Source organism: Hetaerina americana, unplaced genomic scaffold (genome assembly GCF_022747635.1).
Source record: "Hetaerina americana unplaced genomic scaffold, ioHetAmer1.1.p SCAF_2, whole genome shotgun sequence".
In the NCBI taxonomy this organism is placed as follows: Eukaryota; Metazoa; Arthropoda; class Insecta; order Odonata; family Calopterygidae; genus Hetaerina; species Hetaerina americana.
This window is the reverse complement of record NW_027286763.1, coordinates 81,160,890-81,183,438: the sequence shown is the minus strand read 5'-3', so window position 1 is coordinate 81,183,438 and position 22,549 is coordinate 81,160,890. Positions and strand designations below refer to the sequence as shown.

Genomic DNA, 22,549 nt, shown 5'->3' with positions numbered 1-22,549 from the left:
GTTATTATTCCCATTCATAGCCATTGAGAAAAAAGTCACCTGGGGTAACACTGGCATTTATGTGAAAATTTGCCAGCATTACTCCCAGTAACTTCTGTACTTGAAGGGTTAACTGAAACTTGATTACACATTTGAAAGAAATGATAGCAAGTTTCTATGACAAGAAAGCAATGATCAAACACTTTTACCTTTCATGAATAATACCTTGCCCTATTTCAGTAAATAACTTTAAAAAATGCATACTTAAAGATTATCAAAATCTGTACTTTCTACATATGACATTTATACAGGCATTCTACAAATTAATACATAACTTGCTCTTGCAGAGTGCGTATATAAAGCAGGCACTGTACTCCTGGATTTGTATGGGAAAATGCAAAGATATTTAAGATTTGCTTTGCAATAGATTAATAAGAACCAATGATTTGTAATGGTAATTCAATTCAGTGGGGAAGATATGGAAACGTGCGTCTTCACCAGTTGCACCCTCCAATATTCCATTATAGTTCTAGGAATTCTATGAAAAATATTGGCTTAGTTACGAATGTTTTGTTCATTAAATAATTCAATCGGAACCTTCTTCCTTTGGATGCAATATTAACCACAAAGATTGACAAATGCGTGTTCTATCAAGACTACGATTTGCTCCTGATATTTTTACAAAAAAGAATTTGGCACTTAAAAGTCAATGCACAACCTCTCAATAATATTTTACAGGAATAAAACATTGTCACTGGTTTTTGCCAGCCATTGGCAACTGTTTTGGGGAAATTTGGAGGGTTAATTCATAATGACTCAGGATTCATAAATTATCAACACCCTAGGAGTAAGTATGGAGAAAATAATGTGCAGGACACATGAGATATTATTAATTATTATTAGTAAACAACAGTTGTTTTTCAAGAGCTTAAATTTGGACCATAAATGGGAAAATACACATAAAATATGGTATTTCTATTGTCTATTTTGATGAATGCCATATTTGTCAATATACCCTTAATATTTAAGAAAACCCTCTTTCATAAGGGTCTGATTTTAGCCTTCATTTGATAATACTAAAGATTCAAGCAGATTTATTCTTTATAAGCTTTTGTTCCGACTATTTCTTTCATCAGTTCATGTGTTAAAGCATGAAAAATATATTCTCCTGCAATTTACATTTAATGCTGGGACTAATAGACCAAATTAACCCTCCGCAATATTTTAATATAATGTGGGATGCCATACAAGATACCTGCAGCCTAAAATGTTAAATTGCCATCAGCTAAATTTCTTCCAGAGAAACTTATGTAAAGGAGATTGAAAGAATCACCTTTTTTACTGAAATGAATCATCAAGATTAATTGACAAAATAATTTCACACATCTCAGTAAAATATGGTACTTATATCTTTCGTTTCCTCACAACCAAATTTGTTGGACATATAAAATTTACAAAATCCTATTCTGCATCATACTGAAACTTTTCTCTCGCACAATGAAAATGAGGAAAAAATTATGCCCATTCCACAATGATAAACAATATCTCACATTACAATATTCATTTACTCTTTGCGGATTAATTTGAGGTGTATGAGGTAGAATATTGTTTATTAATTCTTAATTGCGAGGAATTGCGAGACTCTATGACACTTTAAAACCAAATTTTCTTCTCCTTAATTCAGATTTACACCTCAAAATAAATACCTCCTAACCTTGGAAATTTTCCAGAAATTGAAAGTGTTACTGTGGGTTGCCTATAGTCCAGGAAAGAGCCCTTTCTGAAAAACTTCCTCAAATAATCTGAAACTGATCAATTTAATGCTTCAAATGGAATCTCGCTCTCCCAACTATGTCTACATTAATTCCTGTTGCCTTATGCACAAACCTAATCGAAATCTTATTTTAAACATTACTTCAAATTTTGACTATTATTTTTCATGTGTATTCCTTTTAAAGAATAACTAAACTTCTTTGAAAAGTTAAATACATTTTGTATGCCCTTAATAGCATACAGTCCTCCAATAAGGTGAAAAAAATTAGCCTAGCAGAGTACTTAACTTAATCATATTTATTCAAGGAAGTTATAGGTGTTCCTGCAGAAAGTATCATATAAAACAGAGATTGATGGAAGCAGATGACTAATTTCCAATCCCGGCATTACCAAATTTTTTAAATATTTTCTAAAACTCGTTGTTTTCCCAATATTGAACACCTCAAGTGTACTTATTAAGCAGTTACCTCCCTTCCTTTTTTTATTTTACTTGCCATTTGCCACACACAGATTTCCCTCCATTCCTCCTCTACTCCGTGAAATACTACCTCAGACTGACTCCATTTCAACACAGATTATTGAAATGTTGAAATTTTGAAGACTGTCAAGTCTTCTAGTTTTTGAACAGAGGACTTACGGACTAAGCAAACAGGGATTCATAAATTTCAAAGCCGTTCAACTAATTCAATATTCCATTGAACATTACTAAATTATACTTTGAAAGTAAATGAAATTTTTCAGTCCAAAGATTAATTTTTGCTTTTTTTAAGTGATATTTGAGTAGTAGTAGTAGTTTTCATGGGAGGCGACCGACAGCTAAGGTGATATTTTGAATATGCATTCTAGTTACTCAAAAAGAGTACACTTCAAGAGTTTTATTGTAAAAAAATAAAAATTTCAAGTTACTCGTGTAAATAGTATTTGAGAAATTAAATCCTCAAAATATAGTATGCCCTGCAAGCATTTTTGTAACATTTTTCAAAATGGTCTAAATTGGTTCCAAAACATGTTCCCCCATTACTCAATTGATTCCCAAAGGAGATATAGATAGCTGCATTGCTTCAGATCATTATTTTGGGCTTAAAAACATAATTTGTATATTTACTTCATACAACTTTTATATATTTCAAAAATAAACAAGATATTCTCGGATACCCAGAGTACTGAATTTGAAAACAAATATTTCAGCTATTCCTAATATAGTAAATTCCATGACAGTTTTTTCTTCATTTTTGGCATATTTTTGGTGATTAACAATCAAGAATCTGCTGGTTGATTACATATGCTGAAACTAGATGTTGTCATTACAGATCTACTCAGAAAACAACAGTTCTTATAAATATAAGAATGACATTCTTACAAGATTAGACCACAAAAAGATGGAGTTATGACCTAAAAATAAGATTTTTTTAGAGTGAAACATAAATAAGACACCAGTTACCCTTTGTATAATCTTCCAGCAACAGGTGGAAGTGACCCAATTTGCAGTACGTCTTGGGATCGATGTTAATCTCTTTATCAGAAGATCCATCACCTCCAGCATCATCTTCCTTCGAAGAGTCACTGTTCCTTTGATTACGGTCCTTCTGGCTTTGTGCTTGAACTATCATGCGCTCCAGATACTTAACAGCCTGAAAATAAATAAAAGGAAATAAAAACCACATTAGCATTGAGACATACATATCATTGATTTTGTTTCATCTCAAAGTGGGCAACCAAAATGAAAAAATTATCACTTTTAGTAAATTAAGGAAAACAGTGCTGGCATTACAAGCGGAGGGGTAACATCCTTGACTTGGAAGGATTTCTACCAAACAGCATTTTTCCTTTCCCAGGACTTTGGTACATATGACTATCTTTGTTACATCATGTTCAAAAAAATATGTATAATTTAAGGCTAAATTGGCCATTATGGGCTTAGCTGTAAAAAAAAGTTAATAGAATAAAGCCCAATCCCTTTAACTAATTTCAAAAAAGACACCACAATCTAGCTACTTGTTTCATCACTGTGTCACATTCAAACATCCTAGGAAGGCCTTCGACCACATACATGCATGGCTTTCTCGGAGAACCCCCTTTTCTCACTATTCTCTCGGAAATGAATTAAGTGAGTCCATTCTCTCAATATAAAAAACAAAATAGCAACTTCTTAATTCTTTCCTGCAACTAATACACCCAATGTGCTGCCTTCCATGACTGTTTTAGCATAAAGTCCACTCAAGTATCCCATACCTACTGATTTTGGCCAATATTTTTGATTATCCAGGCATACGTAAGTTTTGGTTGCAGACTGTACAGTGGGAAGGAGTACAAGTTTAGATACTTCCAATTTTGTTGCCTTAGACAAACATTTATGTTTCAATATGGACCCAAATATAAATTTTTAAAGCAGTACTATACACTGACTGGTCATGAATCACCTATATGCTCAACACTGTGAAATTTCATATTGAAACATGATAACTAATAAATTCTGAAAAAGAGTGAGAAAAAAAGGGCAACTAATTTTGATCCCATGATGCTTTTTGGAATTTGATGGACACAGTCCAATTTGGTGCAATTAGGAAAGAACCAGAGAAGTTTCAACTTTAGTATAACAGGACACAGACAGAACCAGGGGCGATCAGACCGGAGGGATCAAAGGTACCATTGGGAAGAAAATAAAATTTAACAGAATATTACATTTAACAATCACCACATTTAAATTTAAAAGACAGGCCCAAGGAAATTAAATATTGAAAAGCAGGGACCACATCATTACATCAAAATAAGACTTTTTAGAAGTTTTCCGTTCTCAAAAATATTTAAGAATTCAAAATGTGACAACTGCATCTTAACTGTCAGAATAAAAATATATGCAGCATAAATATTTATCATTTTCAGAATTTCCAATTTTTTATCAATATTAATTGGATGAAAAAAATTACATGGCAATGAATTCTATGTTTTTTTAAGAGGCAGAGATTTTCATTAAATCTATCAGAATTTCCGAGAAAAAAAATACACCATAAGAAATGAATTTCAAATATGACCTCTGATTTTGGCCAACTGTGAATATTATTTTTGGAGGGAATATTTGATATTATCATTGGCTATTGAAATCACTTCAAAGACTGAAGGTATTGACAATATCCCCATGCAATTACACAAGAGTTTTGGAAACAGGGTAACTTTTTGGTGCTATGTCCGACCTAAGAGTTGACATTTTCATGGCACCACCCTGAAAGAGGCAACGGTGGTGATGTATGAGGACTAAACGATCACAAATTTAATGCAGTACACTTCAGAAGGTGGCAATAAGAATCATGAAGAAATGCTGGGAGAAGAGAGAAACTGACTGAGGCCAACATCAATATGAGTAATGGAAGGAGAAAAAGTGAAATGGCATTACTGAGAACATGAATAGAAAGGAATGTAAACCACAAGATGTATTTGTTTGTTTATTCAATTTTGAGAAGCCAATAAGCAGAGTATAATTGAACGAGGTAAAAGAAAGGATTACAGAATACAAGAGTAAACTGATGAGACATCTTATTTTAAAATTACCCATCACTTGGACTCTACAACTCGGGGTATCAAAGGAGAATTGAGAGATGAAATGACTGAAAGGGGCACAGAAAAAATATGGGAATAAAACATGGTGATGTATAATGACCCATTCTTTTTAAGTGATACACTAAGGTTGGTACTAAGTACAGATAGGGGTAAGCATTAAAATAGATGAAGTCAGTTAGAAATGCAGATGATCAAGCTCCAGCTAACCAGTCCCCACAAAGGGTTTGAAGTAATCGTGAAACTCATTATGGATTCTATGTGAGAGGTATGGGGAACCGAGAATAATGAAAAAAGTTCACAATTGGGTTCTCAAGAAATGTGAAGTATCTGTTAAACAATAAATTAGTAGAGCAGCAATCGGCACAGATAAAACACATACTAGGGCAGTGTTTTGAATTAAAATGAGCCAATCATAATATTTTAGGAAAATTGCACTCAGCACAGCAGCAATTTTATTTATTTATTCAGCCTTTACATTGGATTCAATCAATGATATACAAATAAATAATAATGGACCTAATTTCAAACCCCCAAGATGGAGGAAAACCCACCTAGGCAGGAATTGAATCCATAACCTCTGGGTTGGCAGGCGAGGACGTTACCCCTGCCACTGCCAGAGGATTAATGGCAATTATCCAGTAAAGATATTAAGATGAGATTGGTAAATACATGAATACTGAGCATATTACTGTATGGTTCCTAAAACTTACTCAAAGAAGGATGAAATGAAATCACTCGAGACTTTTTTCTTGAGGAATTGATGGGAGCTAAGGTGTGGGTAGTTGCAGTTCAAAATACACTATCTTTTCTCCATCTCCCCACCTGCCTATTGTTCTTTCTTTCATCACCACCTTCAGCCTTCACTACCTGCCTACATCTACTCCATCCCGTTCTATATGTGAATTAACCCACCCAACTTTCATTCTTCTCATGCAATAACTAGCAGTTGTCTTCCTTCCTTCATCACTTCCCAACTCGTTTCTTCTTTCTTACTCAGACTGACATCTCAAAACCCCCAAATCAATACTCACTCTATTCAATTCCAATTCATTGAGATACAAAACTTTTTGCAATGAAATACTTAGAAAGGTAGCAATTCCAATGTGTACCAAGATAATTGAGTATTCAATGCCTTCATAAACTTTTCCCAACAATACATTGGAATTAACTGATTCATTGAAACCCTTGCTATTACATTTTGTTGCATTTTTTTAAGCAAATGGACTTTATCATAACCTTTTCGAAATTTTTGGAGACAATTACATACAGATATTGGCCAAGTCTATCTTTCTGAGACCAAAACTAGTGAATTAGCTCAAATGAGTGAAATGTTATATACATATATTTTCTTTCCTTCACATATTTTTGCAGTTGTAATTATTCTAAGAATAAAATTTATCATTACAATTACTGGATAATAGCATAACTTGGGAATACTATCTGAGCACATGCACTATTTGAAGTATCAATTTTCATAATTCAATAAAAAATGGAAAGATAAAACGAAAATGGAGATATGAATTCGAAGGTTTCTGCCTCAACTTTGTGGTAGTTCATGTTAATTAAATGAAGAAAACAATGTATTTTTCCATTAATAAAAATGAATACATTGCGTTTTTCAATTAATAAACGAAAATGGTGATCACTAAATTACAACTGGATATTTTGATAGAGACAACATACAATTTGAGAGGTAGTCTTATTTATTTTATCTATTATTTCAGAGATAAATTTGCTGAAAATGCCGGTGAGAGCGATTTTTTTTAATTTTTGATGTTTTCATTCATTAAATTCATTATATTTTCTACGCAGAAAATATTTCAACAATTTTATAAGAATTTGTATAAAAGACATGCAAAAATATTTTTAGAAGTTCCTGGGTGCACACGAAAAATGTCCTGCAGTTTATATTGTAAAAACGCAAAATATAATGTAAGGCAATAATTCTAGCATTTGGGGCTAATTTTGACGATGACAATAGAATAGAAAGCCAACAGAAACATACCTTAAGAACAAGAGCTTTTTTCTTGGCCTGCTCTGTTGTGTTGAGCTTTAAAAATCCAAATTGCCGGCTGGAAAGAAAGGGTTCAATGAAAATAATGTGAATATAAAGAGATTCATCACACTTAGGCCAAAAAATACTACACTTAAGTGGCTTAATATTGAAATACTTAATGACGCTTTTCTTATTATAATTTAGACTACTATCATGGCAATTACAGATACAAATACCTTGAAAGAACTAAAATCTTGTTATTACGATTTTTTGTTCCTCTTTTGATGGAATATCGCGGAATTATAGCTCTGTGGAATACTGATTTTGAGAATGTACACAAAATAACAATTTCTAAAGCTGTCAGGTAACACTTTCGATGTGATATTTAAAATTGAAATAAATCGAAATAAAAATTAATCCTCCATTGATATTAAGAATATATATCCTCCTGTGTTATAAAATTGATTTAAACTTAAACGAAGAAACCACATAAGCCAAGTAAGTCCAAACTCTTCTAGACAGGCAGAACAAAAAGGAGAGGAATTTTTGATAAGCTGGTCATATTACTTATATTAGTACAAAATACATTTCCAACAAAGAAATATCTTATTTTTTTACATAAAAATATCCAAACTATACAATATTGTGTAAATGACTGACTACTGTCATACGTAAACAATTGATTTCATTTCAATACATGCTCATTTGATTGCGAAGTAAGTACGCCGAATAACATCGGAGTGTCATGCTTAAGTGGTCCAGTTAAAAGCATTTTCTTAATAAGCATATACATTAGAGAGGGTCAACCGTCGTTGAAGGTATAGTTCACTAAAGTCTATGAAAAACAAAGTCAATAAAAGACAATCGGAGCCATGTTGTTTACCTGTCAAGTTCAGACAGCACCTGCAATTCTTGCGGTGTTAAATTAATATCGTCCGTTTCCTGCGCCATCATCGTGACGCAGAAGACAGTTCACACGAAAGTCAATCACACATTTTCATTTTGTTTATAAATATCTCCATTTTCACTCATTGATGCACAGAACAGCCGCCCAGCAGCGCAGCACACTTCAAAGGGGTACACGCGCCATCACTTTCAGCCTGTGGCTTGAAGGGAGTAATTCGGTTGGCAATAATTATGAAATTGTGTATTTACGTCCCAAGGATAATATCAAGTCCATAACCAAAAGCATCCTTCTTAATAAAAATTTACATGAAATTTTTAAATTAATAATTATTTTTAAATGCCCTACATCAAGGTTATGTGTTGAAGGTCATTGGAAACCGAGTATACTTTCAGCCCCCCCGCCGATCCACCACGAATCACGGTGATGATAAATGCCCCCTGGCGAATCAACTTAGAATTTAACGTTACGCGAGTAACGTCGGACCTCAGGTAAACAATTGTAAGCTCCGTATTCAGAAATTTTCCTCCATTGCTGAAATATTTACTCTATATTGTGCTGGTGAAATTGTCTGTGTAAAGAACAGAGGAACATTTTATATTTGTTATATTTATTGGTGATGTCAATGATTTTGTTCGACTGTTGCAGTTCGTTTTCTGATAATTATAGAAATTAGTCATAGTCAAACGCATTCGTTTTGTTTTATGCGAGGGGCCTTCACTGACATATTAATTAGGATCAATCATCGTAATAAGTTTGTTGTTATACCTCATTGATATTAGGCTGTGATACAACACAATGGCTTCTGCCTTGGGAAAAAAGTCGAAAGGCAAAGAGGAAAACAATCAAGAATTAGTCTCTGTGGACGAAATGGCGAGGAAGACCAAGGGTGTGATTGAAAAAATACTTGGTGATGTCAGTAAAACATCTGCGTCGAAACAAATTGCTTTGGGTGGAGTTTCGGGGTGGTGAGTTAAGTCCAATTATCATTTTAAATTTTATGGATATATTGAAATGCGTTTATAATTGTCTCGAGTTACATTTTTGTTGTATAAGGGTTTTTACCTTTTATTGCATCATATTGTGCTGGAATAATTATTGTTAAAACATTTACGATGTACACTGTCGAATTTGAGTTATGTCGTCTTAATTTTGCTGCTTCTGTTAAACTTATTATCTAGGTGCACTGGTTTTCTAGCAATGAAGGTAGGGAAGGTGGCTGCAATGGCTGTCGGTGGCGGTATAATACTGTTGCAAGTAGCGAATCACCAAGGCTATATTAACATCAATTGGGACAAAGTTTATCGCAAAGTCGACAAGGTAGTGGACAAGATGGAAGAAAAGGCTACAGGTGAAAAACAGCCATGGATGAACAAGGCAAGACAATTATTTTGAGTAAATAGTTTTTAAAGTCCGCAATCGAGAAATATATTTTAGGATGTACAAATTGCTTGAAATTACTTTTAGTTTACGTTGTAATAATAAAATTCAGGTGGAATATATATTGTGATTTTGTAACGATCAATTATAATTCCACTGCATTGGCCGTGGGTGGTCACGATGATGTATAATGCTGGGATAAAAACCAAATGAGCTTCAGCAAACAAGTGTGGAGTGCCCATGTCAGGAATTTCGATGGCAGTTATTTCGATGTATTTCACCATGTTTGCCTTGACAATTTGCGAGTAAGCTTGTCGAACATTGAGGTAACATTTAATCTCAGTTTTTTTGTTATTTAGCATCGATAATTTAGCTCCACCTATTTAGGAAATCGAAGATAAGGAGTTTTAACTACATGAGAATGATTACATCGGTGTAAAGGTCCACACATGACAGCATCGGATATCATTGTAAAATAACAAAACTCAATGGGTTCATCATTTTATTATATCCGAAAAGGATATTTTTCTATTGGATTGGATTCCCAAAAATGTCACTTCTGAGGGAAGGAGATGGATGTGAAGTGATTGGGTCGCTCAGGAAAAGAAACAAAGATGAACCACTTTATGAATGTGCCCCTGTGATTGTTACCAAAGAAGTATAGTTTTGAATGGAACCGTTAGTGAGGTTTTCAAAGCATTTTTATCTACACCGTCATGCTTTTAGGGCTTTAATGTATAAAATAGTGCTAGTAATTTATCCCTGAGATTTCTTATTTAAACGAAGCCACTTGGTCAATCCTCTTTCACCCAAACTTTAAACTGAGTCTAACTCTTTGTTATTTCATCTGATATTTCAAAAGGGATTTTGTATTGATATGAATTGTGGAAAATTTTCGCGTGGTGTCTAGTCAGCATGTAAGTAATCAACGAATATTTCAAATCTTTTAGTTCAAGACCAACTGCCACTTAAATTTTTTAAACTTTCCTTTAGCCTTTTGCCCTTTCCTTGGGCTCAAATGCTCCGGTTATCATTCCACACTGAACGATTATATATAACTGAACTAAATGCACATGACTTGTCTGCATGCATTTAGTTCAGTTATTAACATCTTCGTTGTGTCTTTTCTTCCTCTATACAGTCATCTTCCTTACTTGCTATTACTGGGGCTATGGGATCATTGTATATATGGACACCCTCTGACTCTCTTTATCATGAACATTTTCATTGGTGTATGGCTTGTGAGAAGAATTAGAATGTAATAGATACCCTCATTTGAATATTCCTTTCTATTTTATATTATCATTTTGTGATATTATGTATTTTCAGTTTGCCATCTAATTAATATGGAATCATTGCATTAATGAGCTTCCATTTTATATTATACTGATAACATTAAATGACTAGGATTTTGATTCATGCATGATAAAAAGACTTTCAGACCCCAGGTGAGTCACCTTCTGAAGTGCTTAGTGATTTGCCTTGACTTGAAGTTGTTGATTGGAATATTGGCAAATATGTTGTCTAATGAAGTCCACACACATGATGGAATACCAGGCAAAATGGAGATACAATGCAACGATTTCAGAGTGAAAAATTGTTGCATTGTAATGCACATTAGTGGATGACTCCGTTAAAAGTTACTGTTGTGGCATCTCCCGCAGTTTCTTTGGAAAATGGAGATTCTCTTGAGGATGGATTCTCTCTACTCTCATGTTCCCACCATTGCCTATTATGTATAAGCTTTCAGCTTAGTAGTCTGCTTTAAAAATTCGTTTTAATTTATCATTAAATCTTTCCTTCGTTTTCTCTGTGTTCTCCCTTGAACCAGCCAACTTTAAAAAAAAACATTTGCTGTACCATAGAGGTGCGGCCAGTATGGCGTGGAAACATGGTCATTGAAGCAGAATGATAGGGTTAGATTTGAGGCTTTTGAAATATGGGTGTGGATGGAGAAGGTGAAATAGACAGAAAGGAAAACAAATGAGAAAGTGTAAGCTATGGTGGGTAAGGAGAGGCGATTGCTGGGAGAAATCATGCAAAGACTGGAAAAATGGATTCAATGCATATTGATTGGTAATGGGATGGTGAAGACTGTGATAGAGGGGAGAATTTTAGGAAAACATGGAAGGGGCAGAAAGAGGACGGGGATGTTAGACAAAATGAATAGAGGAAGGAAGTATAGAAAGATGAAGAGGGGCTAGGTGTAGAGTAGGATGTTGGGTTTTGTTTTGTTAGGAGAGACAAGAGAGTTATTTGGTGGTTGTATTCATCCAAAACCTACTTTAACTGGTAGATAAGAGTTGAATTAGAAGTGAATGCCCCAAACATTCATAAATGGATGCTTTAGGTAGAAGTTTAGTTTTTCCTTCATTAAATAAAATTATATATGTGGGGTGTTCTTGTATTTCCATCAAGTATGTTGCAAATAATTGCTGGATTAGGATAGGGTTAGGGAATAATGAGATATTTCTAATACAAATGCAAATAAAACTCAGTCCTTCAGTTAAACTATGTATAAGGTTTTATACCTTTACATTACTAGTGGTACTATGAGGATTCCTTGTATTGGTTAAGCTATGAATGAATGACCAGGATTATGGTTTCAGAAATATTTTAAGTCCAGGTTGTGTGGGGAAATGTTCAGGCTCTATAGCAATTTTGAGTTTATATGATATCTCAAAAGGGGTCATGCATTGATATGAATTGTGGAAAATTTTCATATGCGGTCTAGTTAACGTGCCAGTAATTAACTATAATTTCTCAAATTTTTCCTGTAAGCCTTTCCATTAGCCTTATGCTCATTTCTTGGCCTTGAACACTCCCTTTTAATCGTCCACACTACTCTGCACTATTATGTTATGTACTTAATATGGGAGAGGAATTTGATACACTGGTTAAGCTTGCTTTGTTGAAAGATGAATGGTCTCTGGGTTAAAATGCCTGGAGTACAAGAGCACCCACATCAACCCATCATTACTGTTGGGAGAATGCTTGTCATGTATGGTTTCTTCTTAATCTCCTCCATCCTAAATGATTGATATCAGATATTGTTCCTTGGAATAGGAACATCTTGAGCAAGCATATTTCTAGTAAAAGGTTTTCAAGAGAGGGGATACTCAGAACTGCCAGAACCAGAATAGCTGTTGGTAGAAGTGGCAGAAAATCATATCATAGTTTTGAGAGTTCATAGTTGATAGAGGGATCATCGTTTCCCTTTTCAACATAAAGATGATAGGGTAGAGAGGATATTCAAAGCAAGAGTCTTATTAAAATACAAGTCAAAGTGGGAGCAACTTTTTTGAAAGCCTGAGGATGTGCACTCTCTTGACTTATCATTAATGGGTTTATCTGCGGGTACATATTACTCTGCAAGCCTTCAGAAGGTTATGTGACAGAGGATGTGAAGACACATGTTGCTAGGACATTAAGGTATTTTATTCAAAAGCAAATTTAGTTAGCGGTTCATTTTTTTATAGTCTTGAGTGTTATGCTTGATCATGAGTAGTTGATGGGAAACATTCCTCATTTCCATGCTGGCGTTTTTGACTTGATTTGTATTTATCCTGTAGGTGAAATTGTAACAGTCATCATGTTCTTGGCGGCTCCCAACCTAGTATTAATGATGATTGTATGGTGCTTACAATTTTTTCTTAATGATTACTAGCAATATGTCTTTATTATTTGTGTACAATTTAGAAATTAAGTGTTTAGCTTTCCAAATGCCAAGTACGTATTCAAGAGAGTTAATAGTTTTGCCAAAATCATTCTTAGAAAACCATGACTGAAGCAAGCTCTGGATACATAGTCCTTGGTACGAATGCTTTCTAAGTCGATTCTTTGGGGTGAGATGTGAGAGCAATTTACATTGCCTTCTGTCATGATATTTCTGCAAATTTTGTTTGCATACAGTCATGAATGTTTAATATTTATTTTAAAAGGTGAGGTAGGCATCTTTTACTTGAGTTTCAACTGTGTTTATTTGCTAAGTGTTATTTTTTTTAAATTTCCTTCAAATGCTTGTTATGTTTTGTTCTAAAAATGTCTGTATGTTATTCATGGTTTTTGTAACTTGCAAGCTGAGTGTTGTGCTTCATTTTCCCTGACTTAAATGTATTAAAAGCAGTTCTCAATTCCTTTTGCATTCAACTGCACTAAGCCTATTTTAATTCTTTAACATTATTACATTCAGTGTGTATGACATAATGTGGCTTTAACTTTGTGATGGATCGTGAAAGCATTGGCAATTGAGGGGAGCAAAGATAGGTTTTTTCAAGCTGTTACCAGAGAGAGGAAGCTATGATATACATATATAACTTTATATAACGCAATTGGTAAAACAGCTTGTCTTTTTGACTGCAATGGACATAACAAGTCCAGATCTTCATGCCATGCATAAATACATAAATTTTTGGTTTTGGGGAGATTTTTTAGCTTCATAATGATTTTTACAGGTTTGATTTTTAACTCTATTTTAAATGTTATTTGGTGAAAATCTTGGAAACGTTTGTTAAAGTAAACATGAAATTGTTGTCATCTGGATTAGGTCAATGGGGCATATTTTGGCTTAAAAGCAATTAACCACTCGAGTGCATCAGTATTAGAGAAACGTAAATTGAAGGAAATGTCCATGGTGCATATATCAGTACAATTTTCATATTTGTCCATTATTTGTGTAAGGGAATCCCAAGTAATTTTCTCTATCCTCTACCAATGCTCTCCTAGTTAGTTAAATGAAATGCATCTTAAAGTCATTGTTTACTGCTTGCTGTGATTAAAATTCAGTTGCTAAATGAAGACAGATGCTCAAAAATTTTATCTGCCGAAGGAAGCAAGTGTTTCATTGGAAGTTTTTCAGTTACAGGAAATATTTTCAAGGCATCCATTTCAGGTGAAAGTTGACTGAGGTCATTCTAGTGATTGTGTTCATTCCCACTTGATGAAAGCCTCAGAATTTTCTCCCCAGTTGAAAAGGAGGCTATTGCCTTTCCCAGATAGGTTAAGTGGGTAGAGTAGCTTTGTTAATTCAAGTGCAATAGACTTGTTGAAAAGTAGTCTATTGCAGGTAGTTTTTGGTCACTTGCAACTTGTCTACAAAATAACAAAATTGTTGTATGTTAACCATAATGAGTGGAGGACATGGCAAGATGTGACAGAATGCGACATGGGGGAGGTTGGTATTATGGGTAGTGAGGTATCAAATGGAAAGTTTTGAAATTTTGTGAGATAAATGAGTAAAGAACCCCAGTAATCGACCAAAGGTTGAGTCAATAGGCTAGGGTGGACTTCACCTCTTACTAAGCCTTCTTGACTTATGAAATTCACACATTTAGGGTAGGGTGGCCACTTCTTTCTCTTGTGCGATATTTGGTTTCCCACAAACATCTGGTGCCCCATTAATCAAACTGCTAAGGTGAAGCCTGGGGCTTTCCAGAGTCATTGTGAAACAAATGCAGGCCCTCCGGTCAAAAGCTGAATGCTCTACCCACAAAGACTATAGGTAATGAAGAGTTACCAAACAAATGAATGGCCCATGTACTTTGAGTATGGCAGGGTCAGTAGGACCGAACTGTACATGTGATAGTATTGGTTAAAAATTTGAAAAATCTTGAAGAGCGAAAGGGCCAGATGTTGTGGTGTATGTTTTGTGTGTGTTTGATCAGAAATACTTAACACAGACAAACATAAGTAGATGATTATCATAAAAGGCCAAAAGCATATAACTTAATCCACTGATGCCCTGATTCTCTTGTGATAAAAAATGTGCCCTATGCCAAACACACTGAATGTACTAAATGCTGCCATTACATCGCACTGCTTATTAGTTACTTTTTACATGGAAATATCCGGTGCTTAATTTTGAATTTGTTGAAAGCTTTGAATGTTAACATTAATCTTACAGGTGTATGCATTAATGGAACCCAGCACAAGTAACAATAAAAGCAATAATTCATTAAACACCTCTACTTATACAAGTCACACCTGCCAATTTATTGTCTTAGAATTTTGGGGACTAGGTGAACGAGTAATGTATGTGATTTGAAAAATAAAGGAAAGAATCATATCTATCTTTGCAGGCTTGCCAATATGCACAAGAGAACTCATACATAGCAGCTGGTTTTATTGGGGGCTTCCTCATTGGTGTAGCAACCTCCTAAACTGCCTGTGGAATCTTCTCACGTTTCACCTTTGCCCTCTCTGTTCCATGACCTTCCTCCTATGGCCTTTTTAGTCAGAATATTGTGTGCTTCCCATAAATTCTTGGAAAAATTAGTGTTCACCAGCCAAGAAAATGTGAACGGTATGCTTTTTATTTTTTTTTCACCATATTTAATGAGTATTCTTATTCTGCAAGCATGACCTCTTGATTAGGGCATAAATTTATTTCATCCTTCATCAATGAAAAATCATCACACCACATCTTAATAGCATTTAATTGTGAAGCCTAGAAGTGTCATCTTTTAATGGAAACTGATGATTTCAGAGCTGTTATCAATCTCATTTACTTAATAAATTCTCCTTAAGATTATTTGGAATCACCACTTTATTGATAGATTTTGTTTGCTTTATGTCCTTAAATTAGGATTCACATAACAAACACACTTGCCCCAGCTGAAGTTCTTCTGATTTTATATGTAATTATACTTAAGTTAGTATATATTAACAATTTTGATTTTGTTGCGACAATCGAAGAGCAACTAAGGTCAGAAAGAGGCATGCATTAGTACCTGAACTTATGTGCATCACACGTCGCCCTACCAAACTACTTGTTTAATTATGTCCTCCGTCCTTTATTATTTCTTGTGTTATTGCAATGTTTGAACATTTTATGTTTTGTTTGTATTAACCCTAGGAAGAGTTAATTTGTTTGTCATAGCCATTTTATCAAATGATAATGGTATGTGTCAAACTTGAGATGGCTATTAATTTGCTGGTTTGGCGCTAATTTTCACCAGGAGGTGGGAGCTTTTAACACTGGCCAACTATTCTTTTGCTACAAAAATGTTATTTCTAAACTTCCTAAAATAACGTGTTACTCAAAGAAGCAATACCTCATTACAGCAGCTTGCCAGCATGAGAATGCTGCTGTAATGAGAATTGCTGGTATGTTCCCTATCTGACCACCATAGTAATCACTGTTGTCTAACATGCTAGTAATTAGTTGCCCCAAAGGAATTGATGATACGGCTTTGGAGAAGTAGTACCTTCAATTTATTGATTAGCTGTGGATATTAAATGAAAACCACATGATGGTTAGACATTTTATATGCTACATATCAAGTGGATAATGCAAAAATTAAGAATTAAACCTTAAAAATTTAGTTGAAATCGGATATGTTTGTTGCAAAGGGCAAAGTTTTGGCTTGTAACTAATCATTTAAAAACATCACCGCTCGTGATCTAGTCTTTAATTTTTTGTAGGTTCAGTATAACCACTGTAGTTCTAGTTAGCTAAGCTTTTGATTTTTTTGAATGATAATTAGTTTCAGTTCTTTGAGTGAAAAACATTCCGGTTACATCAATAGTTTTTGTTTTATTAAAATGAATGATTCATTATTCAGAGTTTGTTTGTTTGCTTCATTATTTTACTTATTGGTTTCCCAGAATTCACATTAAGAGTTTTGTAATTGGAAGTAGGGGCCATTGTGTAAGTGTTAGATGCATGGAAGGAGTATCAAATCAGAGCTTATGTGATGCATTATAATTTATCAGGGATTTTAATTGGCTTTGGGTATTCAAGGTTTAAGGGCATAATTTGGATGTTGTCAAGGTATATTGTTAGGATTATGCTTTGAAAATTACTTTCATCATCATTATTCCTTAAGAATATACATGATGAAAAGGGAATGTATTGTTAGGGCTGTAATCAGCCAAAAAGCAGGCTGCACAGCTAAGATAGAGATATATGTATGTATAAATGTGTACACACTTTTGCGTATAGTTATATATGATTGGTGCATGTATAAGAAACAGGCCATATATCTTTCAATAATTGGTAATAGTTTTTAATCTGTTTCACGCTGATTTAGAATGAATTTCATCATGAATTCAGAACTATGTGGTGCAAATATATGTGGCTTCGGGACAGTTTTCTGAACTGAAGCTCATCCCCTCATTCAAGACAAGGAAACAAAATGTTGATTATGCTGTGAAAGTAATTCATATAAGTTTCATTGAAAAAAGATGGTTGAATGAAGATAAATCTTTAGAAAGCAATTCAATGAAATTTAAATTTTGAATCCCTTGGTAGCCTCTGTTTGAAGTAGAGCAGTCCAATTTTCTCTTGCTTCATCTTGAATTATTTACCTCGCATAAGTCAACTTTCTTTGTGATCCCATTAGGTATTTATTTATTTAATTTATATTAGTCGGGAATGCCAAGAACTTTTTCAACTTAAAGATACATGGTTTTCTTTCTATTGCTGGTTTAAAGTGTATGGTATCATGATTTGATAAGGCTACCAGGTGATGTAGGTGTGGTCTTAGATAATTAGTAATCACAAGGGTGAGCCTGCAAAGAAATTATAATGAGTTTCCGATCATTGGTTATGCTTGAATTCTGACACTAAATGACTGAAGTGTCATAATGAATTTGGCAAATAGTTGTCCATGTGTATTTGAAGCAGAGTAGCTTGTTTTACATCTTAAAAAATACTTGAACCCCACCTTAAATTTCCTATATTTTGACATACTAGTCCTGATAATTATCTCCAAGTTGTTTTTTGCTGAATAGAATGGTTTGAGTCATCACTTTGTGGAAGCAAATCATATCAGAAAAGAAAACACTTTGTTCTTTGGTGTATATTTGACTAAGCACGACCTAGGTTTCGACTTAAAAAGTCATCATCAGGACCTGATGAATTTGTAAGTCGAGTCTAGTTCGTGCATAATAAAATATATGTGGAAGAACAAGTATTTTCTTTTCCGATTGTATTTTGCTGAAAGGAAATTCTAAAATTCATTTTAATTATATTTCAAGGGCCTTACAGTTATTTCTTTCTATTTAGGAACAAGGTACTTTTTAGCAAAATGGCTCAAAGAATACATCTTGAATGCTATGATCCAGCATTCATATTTCCTATAAAGTACTCACTTCTGATTCATTTCTATTAGAATATTAGGTGTATTCTACCGATTTTATCAAACCTAACTATGTACATATTTAATTATTTTAGCTCATTATTTTCATGTGGATAATCTTGTTTGATTAAAATGTAATAATTGTTAATATTGTCCTAAAATCTTGTTGTAATTGTGACAGATTAGGTGTAAAGTTAGATTAAACTAGGCACATTTCAAAGGCATATATTCTGAACCAGGGAGGAGTCCTTTGTTTCTCACAGCGATCATATGAGTGGTGTATCTTAGTATGCAAGCCAAGGGGTAATGTTTCAATCAAGTTAGGCTCTCTGGGCTTTGAAAAAGAAATTTGCTGTCGCTTGTACCATTAATGGCACCCCCGTAGGTTCCAATAAAGTTCAGCAGGCTACTTGGAAACATAACTTTTCAAATTTTTGTAGGAATTTTTGGTTGAAAGTTTCCTTTAGATAACTCACTACAAAATAAGTCTTTTTCAATCTTTGATCCACCAAAGAGCATTTCATTATTTTGTGGAAGCATTTGACCATTACTTTCTAATTATCTAGTCAGTATGTAGCCCTATTAATTAGGTTGTTCTTGTATCTCATGTAATTATGTTTGTTCAGATTATTGGAATTACGTTGATGTACCATAGGTAATATTAGATGTCCAGTGTGATTGTTTTGTTTTCATATTTTTGCTATCAGGAACCACTTTTTGTTATTTTAAAAAATTAAAGTGTCTTATGGTGTACATTTGAAATATGAGATACTCTAATTATTGTTAAATTATGATTTTTTGCACTGGAATAATGTATAATGTGGATAATTTTGTTTTAATCTCATAAATGTTTCCTTATGATTATAGGCTGAACGATACCTAGACCGCAAGCTTGATAAAGCTGAAAACCTCCTTAAGGATAAGGAAAGGAAGGTTCGTCGCAAGTGGTACAATGTCTTTGGAGGAGAGGAGCCCTTTGAGACCCGAGAAATCCATGTGTTCATAGTGTCCTATGTTGCTGGACTTGCGCTAGGTTTGGGGACTGGCATGTAATTGTCTATGTCAGAGCAAACCTCCTTAGAAGGCCGCAGTTTTCTTTGTATCCACTATATGTAAACTGCCAATTATCCCAAATGATGGATATCACAAGGAATCACGAACAATAAGAAATAATTTAACAAATTGAAAGCTCCTTGACCACATTAACATGATGAGTGCTTTTTATCTTAATCAATATATTCTTCTTGGAATTTATTCTATGAATTAAACCATGCGTTTATCTGAATGCACTTAATATATCTTGTCGGTATGTATTTTAATACTTCAATATTTATTTGGCAAATAATCATCCTAAAGGCTGGTTATTCTCCGAACTTGGGAGTTGGTGGTAGAGGGATAATTGGGAGTTTGCTTTGATGTTTGGGCCAATTTTGAAAGAATCTCAAACACCAGTCATTGGACCTGTAGTGATACCCTTTGGTGTAAAGGGAGTAGGAGAATATATGTTACAAGATCCTAATGTTCTTAAGAATTACTTTCCTGCGTGTAATGCTGATTTTTATAACATCATGATTGAGGAAGATAAAGAAGCTTGGCAAGGAAAGTTATGCTGTTGCGGTCTATCATAGTTTGTCGGACTCATTTTCTTGCCCTTTTAATTTATGTAGCCAGATTTTGTTTGGCCGAATAGTGGTGGTTCAGTTATAAAGCTTTAATGGGCTTCTAGTCTTACTAGTACTTACTACATGGAAGTTACCTTTACTGTGTAGTTAGTCACATAGAAGTGTTTTGATGTCCAGGGCTGGTGATTATCAAGAGGTCTATTACTTGTGGAACAGAAATGACAGACTAATGACTTGTTGAAAATTGAGTATGTGGAGAGATAAAGAGAGCTTAAGTGGCTCTCAAATGTTTATCATCAATAGTTACATCCATGGAGATTAATGTGTGACAAATGCATTCACATTGTTCCTGAATGCTTTTTTAAGAGGCTGAAGAAAAGAAGTATTATCTGAACGTTTGATTATGAAATTAAAAATGATTTGTATGACCCCAGTGGTTATTATTGTGAAATAAGATCATAAGTAGATTGTAAGTACTGAGTGACCCCTCTGAAGTAATTTTTACTATGTTGTGAATAAAATAACCTTACCTTCAACTTTTCATCTTTTTCCTAAAACATTTTTATACGACTGGTGGAATTGACACTGGTACAGGCATTAACAGTAATTAATTCTATGAGGAAGTTCTAATGAGGCATAATTTGCGAAGAATAGGGCATGTTAAATGCCTTGGAAATTTGGTAATGGTTTTCTGAGACATTTATATTCTGTTATATTTTACAAAAAATAAGCTGATTTATGCATCAGTATGCATTGAGCCCACCTGAAAATTGTACTTCAGTGCTCAAAATGGTATTTATTGTATTCATATGTTCATCTGGAATTTTTTGAATGAACTCCAAAAAACAGAGGTGGCATGCATATTTTTTTAGAGTGCTTGGGGGGGTCACCAATAGGTAAGACCAATTTGGTTTACTTCTCTTTGTGTTTATGAACAGTGCAATGTGTCATGCGCAGATTCTATTGCTGTATGCTGAGGTTATTTTGAGTTAATTCTGAGAAATATTGCAAAATTGTTTCTCAAATAGCATCACTTTAAGCCTTAAAAATGCTAAAAACCTCCTTCCATTCCACATATTGTCACCTACCTATGTAATATTTTCTTCCCTTCCTGTAGCTGAAATTCTTCCACTGCTGTCTTTGAAATCCTGTGACCAATGTCTTAATTCTATTTACAACAACTTTTTTTGCTTCAATTTGCCACCAATTTCTTTTCTTAACTATTGTATAAGACTGGAGCATGAAGAAGGAAAGCAATATTGGCAGCTCTCCAAGTATACGCTAGTGTTTCCAAGCCCTACTGTACTGAGAAATGATGTTTGCGATTCAAACAATGTTATCATATGCATTATTATTTACATATAATCTCTCTGGATATAAATTAGAGGCAATAGTTTTTATGTCTGTAAAAACTAAAACAATTGTACTGCTAATATTCCATGTTTTCATCAAGTTGACTTAATGTAAAGGTTTTTTTAATTATATTCCCTGGATGATACTCGATCATAGAGATAAATGTCAAGGGAACATGAAAAAGTATCTTCAACATAACATCAGTGGTAGTTAGTGAATGATAATTACCCAACAAGTAGTAGTAACCTTAGGGAAGGCAGGAGCAGAGGTCATGTGCACCATTGGGGATGGATGGGAACAGGAAGGGTGGAGAGACACCTGGCATCGGATTTTGCCTACTCTATACAAAAGCCGCCATGTGGCCAGCAGCTTAACATCCAATTCAACAGACAATGTACTAAAAGTGCTTTCCCCAAAGCAACTCAAGTAGGGATCAAGATACCACTGAAAAAGACCTGCCACCTCCAGGGTTCAAACCCAGACCCTCCGAGTGGGAAGCCAGTACATTAGCCACCGCACCACCCAGATCCCCAATTAAATAACCTTTCCTTGAGAACTTATTTATTATAATCGAGGTAAAAATCTAATATAATAATCTTTACATTAAAATAGTTGTGGCTTCAGGTTATTCTTAGTAACTAATTTAAACCATAAACACTACTCAACCCGAAGGTCAGTTTGGTTGGTGATGGTAGAGTTCACCCAGTACTAAGCTTGACGGCATGTGAAATTCACACATCAGGGTAGGGGGGCCAGTTCCTTTCCCTGTACCGGTTATGGTTTCTTAGGAAGATCTGGTACCCAAAAAAATCATATAGCTTGGGTGGAGCTGCAATTGCCCAGAGACTTGCCCGGGAATTGAACCCGGGACCTCCAGTCAGTAGTCCAATGCTCAACCCCCTGGACT

General features: G+C 34.4%; 2 protein-coding genes across 4 annotated transcripts in view; one reads left to right on the top strand and one right to left on the bottom strand.

Moving 5' to 3' along the window:
* Nucleotides 1–8,414, bottom strand: part of Utx (Utx histone demethylase) — a 192,449-nt gene extending 184,035 nt beyond the window's left edge. Inside the window, exons 1-3 of the mRNA XM_071585449.1 lie at nt 8,187–8,414; nt 7,313–7,379; nt 3,194–3,383 (exon numbers count right to left, since the gene is read on the bottom strand). Of these exons, the coding sequence (XP_071441550.1) occupies nt 3,194–3,383; nt 7,313–7,379; nt 8,187–8,257 (328 nt within the window). The 5' untranslated portion in view covers nt 8,258–8,414. The remainder of the gene's footprint in view (nt 1–3,193; nt 3,384–7,312; nt 7,380–8,186) is intronic.
* Nucleotides 8,415–8,590: 176 nt separating this feature from the next.
* Nucleotides 8,591–20,825, top strand: LOC139688045 (FUN14 domain-containing protein 1-like). Of its 3 annotated transcripts, XR_011700722.1 has the most exons (5): nt 8,591–8,698; nt 8,990–9,175; nt 9,389–9,584; nt 15,665–15,888; nt 19,535–19,646. XR_011700722.1 is itself a non-coding variant. In XM_071585451.1 (4 exons), the coding sequence occupies exons 2-4, from the start codon at nt 9,006–9,008 to the stop codon at nt 19,718–19,720; spliced, it is 552 nt and encodes a 183-aa protein (XP_071441552.1). In that variant the 5' UTR covers nt 8,591–8,698; nt 8,990–9,005; the 3' UTR covers nt 19,721–20,825. The 3 variants fall into 3 exon arrangements, 2 of the variants coding, with proteins under 2 accessions (XP_071441552.1, XP_071441553.1); XM_071585451.1 differs by lacking the exon at nt 15,665–15,888 and having other exon boundaries at nt 19,535–20,825; XM_071585452.1 differs by lacking the exon at nt 15,665–15,888 and having other exon boundaries at nt 8,594–8,708; nt 19,535–20,825.
* Nucleotides 20,826–22,549: the final 1,724 nt, after the last annotated feature.